General features: G+C 46.2%; 1 protein-coding gene and 1 pseudogene across 3 annotated transcripts in view; both read right to left on the bottom strand.

Moving 5' to 3' along the window:
• Nucleotides 1-12,218, bottom strand: part of UBXN2A (UBX domain protein 2A) — a 64,028-nt gene extending 51,810 nt beyond the window's left edge. Inside the window, exons 1-2 of one of the 3 annotated variants that reach the window (XR_009209350.1) lie at nucleotides 12,032-12,216; nucleotides 3,295-3,349 (exon numbers count right to left, since the gene is read on the bottom strand). Coding sequence is in view for 2 of the 3 variants with exons in the window: in XM_032172351.3 (XP_032028242.1) it covers nucleotides 3,295-3,335 (41 nt within the window). In the remaining variant the exon portion in view is untranslated. Of the gene's footprint in view, nucleotides 1-3,294; nucleotides 3,350-11,819; nucleotides 11,966-12,031 lie in introns of those variants that run through there. The other 2 variants (XM_032172351.3, XM_032172352.2) reach the window with 2 other exon arrangements.
• On the bottom strand, nucleotides 7,402-7,897 carry LOC116480022 (succinate dehydrogenase cytochrome b560 subunit, mitochondrial-like; annotated as a pseudogene).
• Nucleotides 12,219-12,425: the final 207 nt, after the last annotated feature.

Below are 12,425 nucleotides of genomic sequence, written 5' to 3'. Positions count from 1 at the left end.
GGTCAGGAGTTTGAGATCAGCCTGGACAACATGGTGAAACCCCATCTCTACTAAAAATACAAAAATTAGCCGGGCATGGTGGCGCACACCTGTAGTCCCAGCTACTTGGGAGACTGAGGCAGGAGAATTGCTTGAACCTGGGAGGCAGAGGTTGCAGTGAGCCAAGATTGCACCACTGCACCCCAGCCTGGGTGACAAGAGCAAAACTCTGTCTCAAAAAAAAAAACAAAAACAAAAACAAAAAAAATTCAAAGTACATACTGATACATGCTCTGCAACATAGGTGAATCTTGAAAACATTATGCAGGCGGGCGCGGTGGCTCACGCTTGTAATCCCAGCACTTTGGGAGGCCGAGGCGGGCGGATCACGTCAGGAGATCGAGACCACGGTGAAACCCTATCTCTACTAAAAATAAAAAAATTAGCCGGGCCTGGTGGCGGGCGCCTATAGTCCCAGCTACTCGGAGAGGCTGAGGCAGGAGAATGGCGTGAACCCGGGAGGTGGAGCTTGCAGTGAGCCGAGATCGCGCCACTGCACTCCAGCCTGGGTGACAGAGCGAGACTCCGTCTCAAAAAAAAAAAAAAAAAAAAAAGAAAACATTATGCTAAGTGAAAGCAGTCAGTCACAAAAGACCACATATTGTATAACTGCATTTATATGAAATGTCCAGAACAGGTAAATCTGTAGAAATAGAAAGCAGACGGCCAGGTGTGGTGGCTCACACCTGCAATCCCAGAACTCTGGGAGGCCAAGGTGGGCAGATCACCTGAGATCAGGAGTTTGAGACCAGACTGGCCAATATGGTGAAACCCCATCTCCACTAAAAATACAAAAAACTTAGCTGAGCATGGTGGTGCGTGCCTGTAATCCCAGCTACTCGGGAGGCTGAGGCAGGGGAATTGCTTGAACCTGGGAGGTGGAGGTTGCAGTGAGCCGAGACCACGCCGCTGCACTCCAGCCTGGGCAACAGAGTGAGATTCTGTCTCAAAAAAAGAAAGCAGTTTCATGGTTGTCAGGGGCAAGGCATAGGACAATGGGTGGGATTGCTAATGGATATGGGGTTTCTCTTTGGGGTAATATAAATGCACGAAAATTGACTATGTTAATGACTGCAAAAATCTGTGAATGTACTAAAAACTATTGAACTATACATTTTAAGTGAATGAATTATATGGTACGTGAATTATATTTCAATAAAGCCATTTTAAAACAGGCCTGTTCTAAGTTAATTTTACCATTTCAAATCAGTCATTCAATCTATTATTGTGCAGAAATGAGTTAATATAGCAGATCTGATTGCTATCTTTTGAAAGACTTGCTTACAAGGTTGGTCCTGGGCTGGCATCTGCAAACTTGGATTTCTGTTTTGTTTTTTTTTTTGAGACACAGTCTCGCTCTGTTGCCGAGGCTGGAGTGCAGTGGCGCGATCTCGACTCACTGCAAGCTCCACCTTCCGGGTTCATGCCATTCTCCTGCCTCAGCCTCCCAAGTAGCTGGGACTAGAGGTGCCCGCCACCATGCCCAGTTAATTATTTTTTTGTATTTTTAGTAGAGACGGGGTTTCACCGTGTTAGCCAGGATGGTCTCGATCTCCTGACTTCGTGATCCACCCGCCTTGGCCTCCCAAAGTGCTGGGATTACAGGCATGAGCCACCGCGCCCGGCCGCATCTGCAAACTTGGATTTCTAGAAGGTTCCCATAACCCTAAATTTATAAGGATGGCTCAATGTACAGTTTATACAAACAATGTGATTTATATTGAACTCCTGCTTTCCTTATGATAGTCTGAAATTTTAGGATGTGACTAGCTCCCACTAAAAACTCTAGGCTCATCTCCAGTGAGCTTTCCTGGTAGATAATACTTCACATGTATTTGTCACAACTTGTTATTGGGGGAATTAAATACATCCTGGGTGACTCCACTGGGTGAGGACCCCTGGAAGCTTGTGCCTGGTTTTCTCCATGCACTTTTTCCCTTTGCTGATTTTGCTTTGTAACCCTTCACTGTAATAAATTATAATCATGAGTATAACTATATGCTAAATCTTACAAATTCTTCCAGTAAATCATCAAAACTAGGGGTGGTCTTGGAGACCTCTGATACAACTTCATAATTATTTATTTATTTTTATTTATTTTTTGAGATGGAGGAGTCTTGCTCTGTCACCCAGGCTGGAGTGCAGTGGTGTGGTCTTGGCTCACTGAAACCTCCGCCTCTAAGGTTCAAGCAATTCTCCTGCCTCAGCCTCCCGAGTAGCTGGGATTACTGGTGCCTGCCACCACACCTGGCTAATTTTTGTATTTTTAATAGAGATGAGATTTCATCATGTTGTCCAGGCTGGTCTCGAACTCCTGACCTCAGGTGATCACCTACCTCGGCCTCCCAAAGTGCTGAGATTCCAGGCGTGAGCCACTGTGCCCGGCCAACAACCTCACAGTTATATAATTAGCATCAAATATTTATATAAGCCTATAAATACCTGAGTTAAAAAATAAATAATAGGCCAAGCATGGTGGCTCACGCTTATAATCCTAGCATTTTGAGAGGCTGTGGCAGGAGGATCACTTGAAGCCAGGAGTTCTGAGCAATATAGTGAGACCTCATTGCTACAAATTTAAAAATTAACTGGAGGCAGTGGTGTAAGCCTGTAGTCCCAGCTACTCAGGAAGCCAAGGTGAGATGATCACTTGTCCCCAGGAATTCAAGGCTCCAATAAGCTATGATTGCACCACTGCACTCTAGCCTGGGCAACAGACACCCTGTCTGTAAAAAGAAAAGAAAAAAGAAAAAGAAAAAGAAAAAAAGATACATACATATAACCTTTCAGATAGGTAGGTATTTATATCCTCATTTTATAGATGAGATATTGAGGCTCAAAGAATTTACCTAAGCTGCCCAAAGGCCAGAGAGGTAATACAAGGCAGAGATGGGATTCGAGCCTAGGTTTATTTGACTCCAAAGCCATATTCCCACTGTGACACTAAAATAGTATATCTATCACAAGAGGCTAATGAGGTAAATAGTTATTTAATTTACCAAATAACAGAAGTAATGTATGAACACAGATAATTTAACTTTTTAAAATTAGTAACAAAAAATATTCAGTAACTTCAATAAAATTTGTTTAATGCAGCTCTGGTAAAAAAAAAATTACTTCAACATAGTAGGTGACAATGAAGTAGTCATACATAATTAAAACGTACTCTACTATCTCTGCCAGTGAAATGTAATAAAAATACAGGACAATATTAACTAAGGCATTAACAAAGCAATTCGGTTTGAATTAACTTACCATTCTTCTTTTATACTTTTGAGGTTATCTACGTCTTTCATTCTCTTTCACCTTACTGTAAAAGTAAAAAGAAAGTAAGTAAAAAGCTTAATATGTAAGTTACCATGTAGTCCTAAAGTATTACTTAAAAGGGTCTAAAGAAAAAGTGAGCAAACTCAAAGCTGTCATTTTCATCATCAAAATAAAGCAATGATAGAAAATATATTTTCAAGTCTGATAATCTGACAAAAGAAAGACTTCTTAAAACTTATGATGAAAAAAGTGTAATATACCATTTGACTTAGCAAATGAACTGGGCATGTGGCTCACACCTGTAATTCCAGCACTTTGGGAGGAAAGGGTAGGAGGATTGCTGAAGCCAAGGAGTTCAAGACCAGCCTGGGTAAAATAGTGAGACTGTCTCTACAAAAAATGGCTAGGCGCAGTGGCTCATGCCTGTAATCCCAGCACTTTGGGAGGCCGAGGTGGGTGGGTCACTTGTATTTATTTATTTATTTATTTTTGAGATGGAGTTTCGCTCTTGTTGCCCAGGCTGGAGTGCAATGGCACAATCTCGGCTCACCACAACCTCCACCTCCCGGGTTCCAGAGATTCTCCTGCCTCAGCCTCCCGAGTAGCTGGGATTACGGACATGCATCACCACACCTGGCTAATTTTTTATTTTTAGTAGAGTCGGGGTTTCTCCATGTTGGTCAGGCTGGTCTCGAACTCCCGACCTCAGGTGATCCACCTGCCTCGGCCTCTCAAAGTGCTGGGATTACAGGTGTGAGCCACCGTGCTCAGCCGTGGGTGGATCACTTGAGGTCAGGAGTTCGAGACCAGCCTGGCCAACGTGGTGAAATCCTGTCTCTTCTAAAAAATATAAAAATTAGCCAAGTATGGTGGTATGCACCTGTAGTCCCAGTTATTCAGGAGGCTGAGGCAGGAGAATCACTTGAACCTGGGAGGCAGAGGTTGCAGTGTGCTGAAATCACACCACTGCACTCCAGCCTGGGCAACAGAACAAGACTTCATCTCAGAAAAAAAAAGTTAGCCAGGCATTACGGTGCACCTCTGTGGTTCCGGCTACTCAGGAGGTTGAGGTGCTGAGGTGGGAGGATCACTTGAGCCCAGGAGTCCAAGGCTGCAGTAGGCCATCATCATGCCACTGTGCTCCAGCCTGGGCAACAGCCCTATGCATCTGCAGGCTCAACCAATCATGGATCAAAAATATTCAAGGAAAAAAAAATAAGAAAAACAATACAACAAAAAATAATACAAATTTAAAAATTACATAACAGCTATTTACACAGTATCAGGTATTATAAGTAATTTAAAGGTGATTTACAGTATACAGGAGGATGTGCATATGTTATCTGCAAATAGTATGCTATTTTATGTAAGGGACTTGAGCATCAGCAGATTTTGGTATCTATGGGGGTCTTGGAACCAATCTTCCAGGGACACCAAGTGACAGGTGTAGTCCAAACCACTGGTCTGCTGAGAAGGCCTGGAAGCAATGACATACCAGAAGCAATGAGCACACCAAGTGCCTATATCTTGGTTTCTAAATATTCTACTGTGTAAGGAGAATGTTTTTCTTAAATGACTCCTTCGAGAAAAGGATAACTTCAGGACTGGGGCAGAGAAAGATGAACATGGAAAGTTTTGCCCCAGAAAAGGTACCCAAAGAATGATAAGGACAGGGCCAGGCGTGGTGGCTCACATCTGTAATCCCAGCACTTTGGGAGGCTGAGGCAGGTGGATCACTTGAGGTCAGGAGTTCAAGACCAGCCTGGCCAATATGGTGAAACTCCATCTCTACTAAAAATACAAAAATTGGCCAGGCACAGTGGCTCATGCCTGTAATCTCAGCTCTTTGGGAGGCTGAGGTGGGTGGATCACGAGGTCAGGAGATGGAGACCATCCTGGCCAACATAGTGAAACCCCATCTCTACTAAAATGCAAAAAAAAAAAATAGCCAGGTGTGGTGGCGCACGCCTGTAGTCCCAGCTACTCAGGAGGCTGAGGCAGGGGAATCGCTTGAACCCGGGAGGCGGACGTTGTAGTGAGCCAAGATCACGCCACTGCACTCCAGCCTGGTGACAGAGCGAGACTACGTCTAAAAACAACAAAACAAACAAACAAACAAACAAACAAAAAACAAAAATTAGCCAGGCATGATGGCACACGCCTGTAGTCCCAGCTACTCAGGAGGCTGAGGCAGGAGAATCGCTTGAACCCGGAAACAAAGGTTGCAGTGAACTGAGATTGCACTACTGCACTACAGACTGGACGTCAAATTGAAACTCTGCCTAAAATAAATAAATAAATAAATAAAAGAATTAAATGTGGCTGGACACAGTGGCTCATGCCTGTAATCCCCACACTTTGGGAGGCCCAGGGGGGCAAATCACTTGAGGCCAGGAGTTTGAGACCAGGCTGGCCAACCTGACAAAACCTGTGCCTACTAAAAATACAAAAACTAGCCGGACGTGGGAACACACACCTATATTCCCCAGCTACTCGGGAGGCTGAGGCACGAGAATTGCTTGAACCTGGGAGGCAGAGGTTGCAGTGAGCTGAGATCATGCCACTGTACTCCAGTTCAGCCTGGGCGACAGAGTGAGACTCTGTCTCAAAAAAAAAAAAAAAAAAAAGAGAGAGAGAGAAGGAAAAAAAAAGAATTAAATGCATAATTAAAAATTAAATTAAAAATTGCACATTACAATTTTATTTTTTAAAACATATATTTCATGGTCAAAAGGAATTTGAGGAGAAAAAAATGCAAAAACAAACAAAAAACTGGCCACTTTTTTTTTAGATTATGGATTTGTATCAAGGTATTATACAACCAGACATGCTATCTTTAGATAGAAGCTTAAGTTTCTTTTTAAGGATAAGGCCATTCCAGGTATTAAACACGAGGGAAAAGAAACCAATGGATCACACTTCCATGTTGGGTTCCTTTTACTTAGATCTTCTATGGAATGTGATTAGGCCCCCAAGCCTCCAAGAGCAACTAACTATGATAGCATCAGAACCAAATACTTAAAAGACAGTTCATTTGTATATTTTGTGAATTCTGGTTTACTACATACTAAGTGATAGAAAATGAAATCTTTTGGAAAGTTTCAGCTTATTTTAGCTGTAATCATAGTAATGAAGAAAATATATTTTTAATGGGATAGTTATGTACTCCAAGGACCAAAGTAGCAGTGACAACAGTAATTTAAATGAGAAAACCCTATGGAAAAGGTGACACTTAAGCAGAGACTGGCAAGGTTACTTACTGAGTCATTCCAGGGCTGACCAAGACATTCTCATTCCAGGACATTCTCATTCCAGAGCTCCATACTGAAATGTTATGTCACAAAGGACCCCCCCCCCCCCTTTTTTCTTTAGTAAGTATTTTAATTCAGTTTCAGAAAAAAATGGCACATGACTTGGATGAGAAAGCATAAAATTAAGAGGCTTTTCTAGAAATGCAAGAAAAAAAACTTTAATATATTCAATAATTTTCTGGATCTTCCTCTTGGGTCAAAAGCTATATATTTTCTCCTCAAAGCAGCTGCTCCAAGAACTAACTAGTCCTCTTTATCTCTCTAGCTGGGATAGACTAATTCTGCTCCACTCCCACCTCTCTTCTTTCAGTAACACTGCGTAGGTGTTAATGGCCTGGCTCTCACCAATGAACAGAACTGTCCTTTAAGCCAGCAACTCACAGGCAGTGGCACCCAAAGCCTCACCCCCAGTCCCCAGAGCAGAAGCCACAGAGCTGGCATTGTTTCCAATATCCCAGGAAGAAGGAGCCAAAAGCTGACCTTCAGCACAAATCAAAGCCCAATATGGAGAGAGAATAACTGCTTCTAGGCCCAGATGAGGCAAGCTGTGGGCAAAAAAAGGGGAGTTTTTGCAGCCACCCCATCTTTAGAAATAAGGGGAAAACTAGACCCTTTTCCACTATAACGGTCTACAAGGTACTGTACTGTTCCAAGAGGATCTGAAAGCGCAAAAGGATCCAAACAAATAAGGAGAACTTTTCCCAGGCTGGAGATAAGACTGACAAACTGAAAGATGGGTGAATACAATAATGTGTAGGAAGATGATGCTGGTCACCTCAGTTCTTCACACGGCTGCCAGCCCTACAAATAACCCAGTAAGAATCAGGACAAACACTCCAGACTGGTATAGCTGGAGAATCTTCAGGCCTTTTCCTAGGTCCCACATCAAGTTTTGGATCCCATTCCAGGTATGATACACGAGAGGGAAGACGAGTGCAAACTTAGTTGTGTCCATCAGTGCTGGCTGGCCCCAGACACAGGGACCAATGAGTTTCAAACTTCCCAGGGAGTAACAGGGCTGACATGCCAAAAAGAGACCCCTGTACTCAGCAATAGCAGTGCCATGTTGGCAGACGGACATCGCCATGGGAAGAGACCAACTGTAGATAGCGACGTGGTGAGATAAGGGATGGTTTGAACCTGTGTTCTTATTCCAGAACCATTCCATCTCTTCTTTGGCCATGGTTCCCAAAGGAACAGCATTTCTGATACAAAGCTCAGGGCTAAAGCGCGCTCGGAGGCAATGACCACTCCAACATGTCTCAGCAAGAGTTGGCCGGGCGCGGTGGCTCACGCTTGTAATGCCAGCACTTTGGGAGGCCGAGGCGGGCGGATCACGAGGTCAGGAGATCGAGACCACGGTGAAACCCCGTCTCTACTAAAAATACAAAAAATTAGCCGGGCGTGGTGGCGGGCGCCTGTAGTCCCAGCTACTCGGAGAGGCTGAGGCAGGAGAATGGCGTGAACCCGGGAGGTGGAGCTTGCAGTGAGCCGAAGCTTGCAGTGAGCCGAGATTGCGCCACTGCACTCCAGCCTGGGCGACAGAGCAAGACTCCGTCTCAAAAAAAAAAAAAAAAAAAAAAAAAAAGAGTGCAGCCATCTTGGGTTCTGGTCTGGACGGAAGTGCAAAGCCCATTTTAAATACAATCTCCTCTAGCTGGGCATGGTGGTTTAAGCCTATAATCCCAGCACTTTGGGAGGCCAAGACGGGCAGATCACCTGAGGTCAGGAGTTCGAGACCAGCCTGACCAACATCGTGAAACCCTGTCTCTCTCTACTAAAAATACAAAATTAGCTGGGCCTGGTGGTGTGTACCTGTAATCCCAACTACTAGGGAGGCTGAGGCAGGATAATTGCTTGAACCCAGGAGGCAGAAGTTGCCATGAGCCAAGATTGGGTCACTGCACTCCAACTTGGGTGGCAAGAACAAAACTCCATCTCAAATAAATAAAAACATACATACATACAATCTCCTTTAGAAAACCTTCCATGATTCCTCCAATAGGTGTGAATATAAAATTATTAACATGAGAAGAGATCAGTTAGGTACTCTTAAATTTTCAACACCTTCATTGCCACAACTCTAGTCCCAACCACCATCAACTCTAGGTGGTCTCCTCACTTCCATTCTTGTCCCCATCCAATCTAGTTTCTACACAGCAGTCAGGATGACTTTTTGAAATAAAAAGTTGGCCAGGCACGGTGGCTCACGCCTGTAATTCCAGCACTTTGGGAGGCTGAGGTGGGCAGATCACGAGGTCTGGAGTTCGAGACCAGCCTGGCCAACACAGTGAAACCCTGTCTCTACCAAAAATACAAAAAACTAGCCAGGCATGGTGGCGCATGCCTGTAATCCCAGCTACCCGGGAGGCTGAGGCAGGAGAATTGCTTGAACCCGGGAGGCAGAGGTTGCAGTGAGCGGAGATTGCACCACTGCACTCCTGCCTGTGCAAGACTCCGTCTCAAAAAAAAAAAAAAAAGTTGTTTGTAGTAAGACTTACCTTGCTTTAAACTTTTTTTTTTTCTGACGGAGTTAAACCTTTAAACGACTTCCTAATACTGTTAAAATAGCGTCCAAGTCATTTGGGTAATATTACAGGAGAGTTCATTGTACTGTTCTCTCCCTACATCTGAGTGGTTTGAAAATTTTTCTATAAAAGTTAAAAAAAGAAAAAGAAACAGAAAAAGCTGGTCCCGGCTGGGAGCGGTGGCTCACGCTTGTAATCCCAGCACTTTGGGAGGCCGAGGTGGGCGGATCACGAGGTCAGGAGATCGAGACCACGGTGAAACCCCGTCTCTACTAAAAATACAAAAAAAAAAAAAATTAGCCGGGCGTGGTGGCGGGCGCCTGTAGTCCCAGCTACTCGGAGAGGCTCAGGCAAGAGAATGGCGTGAACCCGGGAGGCGGAGCTTGCAGTGAGCCGAGATTGCGCCACTGCACTCCAGCCTGGGCGACAGAGCGAGACTCCGTCTCAAAAAAAAAAAAAAAAGCTGGTCCCAAATCCTTAACATTGCTTAAAAGGCCCTGCATCAGCCGGGCACGGTGGCTCACGTCTGTAATCCCAGCACTCCGGGAGGCCGAGGCGGGTGGATCACCAGAGGTCAGGATTTTGAGACCAGTTTGACCAACACGGTGAAACCCCGTCTCTACTAAAAATACAAAAATTAGTTGGGCATGGTGGCACGCATTATAGTCCCAGCTACTCAGGAGGCTAAGGCAGGAGAATCGCTTGAATCCAGAGGAGATTGCAGTGAGCCGAGATCGTGCCACTGCACTCCAGCCTGCGTGACAGAGAGAGACTCTGTATCAAAACAAACAAACAAACAAACAAACAAACAAGCCCTGCATCATCTCTCTGGCCCTAACCTACTTTATCACAGCACCCTTTTGCTTCCCACACAACAACTGCTGAAGTTCCTGAAATGATCATCTTCCATAGCCTCCGCGCCATATATTTCCTTTGCCTGAGCCTTTCTTCTCTCCTTTGGGAGTCATCTTCCCCTAATTCCTATTTATCCCTAATATCTGAGCTCAAAGATTACTTTCTTAGGAAAACTTTGCCAGCTGGGATAAGTCTCCCTGTTACCTTCTCTCAAAAACAACTTACATTCTTTGTTTTAGCCTCTGTCTTGGCTTATTGACATTTATTTGTGTGATTATTTATTTTATTTTTTGAGATGGAGTCCCGCTCTGTCACCCAGGCTGGAGTGCAGTGGCACCATCTTGGCTCACTGCAACCTCCACCTCTCGCCGGCTCAAGCGATTCTCCTGCCTCAGTTTTTCTGAGTAGCTGGGATTACAGGCGCCCCTCAACACACCCAGCTAATTTCTGTATTTTTAGTAGAGAGAGATGGGGTTTCACCATGTTGGCTAGGCTGCTCTAGAACTCGTGACCTCAGGTGATCCGCCCACTTCAGCCTTTCAAAGTGCTGGGATTACAGGCCTCAGCCATCGCTCTGGGCCCTGATTATTTGCTTAATACCTGTTTTGCCCAATGACACTGTATAGTCTAAAGGCAGAGTCTGTAATTGTCACTATTGTATCCTTAGCATTCAGTACACAGTAGGTACTAAAATTTTTTGAATGAAAAAATTCAATCAAGTGTATGCTAATTATTATACGTTATTAAATTAAAATGCAAGTAAAGTATCCTCCACAGTGCCCAGCTGAAAAGAACTGCTCAGGCCGGGCGCGGTGGCTCACGCTTGTAATCCTAGCACTTTGGGAGGCCGAGGCGGGCGGATCACGAGGTCAGGAGATCGAGACCACAGTGAAACCCCGTCTCTACTAAAAAAATACAAAAAATTAGCCGGGCGTGGTGGCGGGCGCCTGTAGTCCCAGCTACTTGGAGAGGCTGAGGCAGGAGAATGGCGTGAACCCGGGAGGCGGAGCTTGTAGTGAGCCGAGATTGCGCCACCGCACTCCAGCCTGGGTGACAGAGCGAGACTCCGTCTCAAAAAAAAAAAAAAAAAAAAAAAAAAAGGAAAAGAAAAGAACTGCTCAGTAAGTGTGAGCTTCCATTAACACTGGACTGCAGTCAGCCTCATATCACTAGTGTGCTTAACCACTCCCTCCTGCACATATTTTTTACACATTTTGGGACTCCGCCAATGCCTAGCACTAACATTAGTGTTATACAAAGATACTCTGTATTCACGGAATTGCCTTTTAAATAAATCCGACTTTCAGCATAGACAGAAGACACAACATGAACTTTTAAAGTTTCCCCCCTAAAAACAAACTGCAACCCGCCAGACTTCATACTATCACATTATTTTCTGCATTCGCATCAAAACAAATCAGCAGTTTCCTATCTTTACTTATCTCAAATTACGTACATAGGAACCAACGCTGGACGCCACACGAACATTCATCATTGCTGACAAGTAATAAACTCTTTTATTACTGGCAGCGAAAAGGAAAAAAAAAGTCACAAAGAAGAAATTACGGAAATGTGAAATCAGCGAACACCAGGCCTTCAAAATATCAAAGAAAGTGAGTGGTGGGAGACGGGTGAAGTCACTAATAGGCATACTTTGTATCACTGGACTGCGATCGTGCAGCGTTCGCCTTTGAAAATAGAAACATTGTGCTGCGCATAACTAAGTTTCGGAACGCCCTACGAGAGAACCAGGAGCTGTGCCTTCAGCTAGCCCGGGAGTCAAGCCGCACGCAGTCAGGGGCTCGGGGTCGCCGCTCACCTGGGCTGGGCGGGACCCTGGCCCGGGCTCCGCCGCCGGCGCCCCTTCCTGAGTCGCAAACACGCGGCCCTCCGAAGCGAGACTCCCCCAGACACCGACGATCCGCGACGGCCCGGCCACAGGCCGCGACCCCTCAGCCCCACCCGCAGGCGGCCGCCCCGCCCCGCCCTCACCCGGCCGGACGCGGCGCGGCCCCGCCCCGGGACGCTCACCTCCGGGCACGGCCTCCCGGCCTCGGCCTCACTCAGCTCAGGCACCGCAGGCACCGTTTGGCCGCGGGCTCCGTTTGGCTGGAGCCCTTCAGAGCCGGAGCGCCGCCGCCCCAGACCGCCTCAGGTTCCGCGGCCGCGCCGCTGAGATCCCGCCAGCTTCTCTCGGTCTTCGCCAGGCACCCTAGCGCGCGCCGACGCCGGCTCCGCGCAGACCCGAGGAGCGCGCGCGGACGCGGGGGCGCGCCGAGGGCGGGGCTTGCCGCGGCCAGGCGCTTCAAGTCCCGGCGGGAACGGCGCTAATGGCCGCCTCCCCTTCCCGCCACTGGCCGGGCGGCTGGCTGCCTTCTTGGGCAGGGGAGATGCAGGCAGCTCGGTGTGTGCTCACCAGAGAACC

The sequence above is a fragment of the Hylobates moloch genome, unplaced genomic scaffold, assembly GCF_009828535.3.
Source record: "Hylobates moloch isolate HMO894 unplaced genomic scaffold, HMol_V3 SCAFFOLD_13, whole genome shotgun sequence".
NCBI classification, from domain to species: domain Eukaryota; kingdom Metazoa; phylum Chordata; class Mammalia; order Primates; family Hylobatidae; genus Hylobates; species Hylobates moloch.
This window is presented reverse-complemented; position numbering and strand designations above follow the sequence as displayed.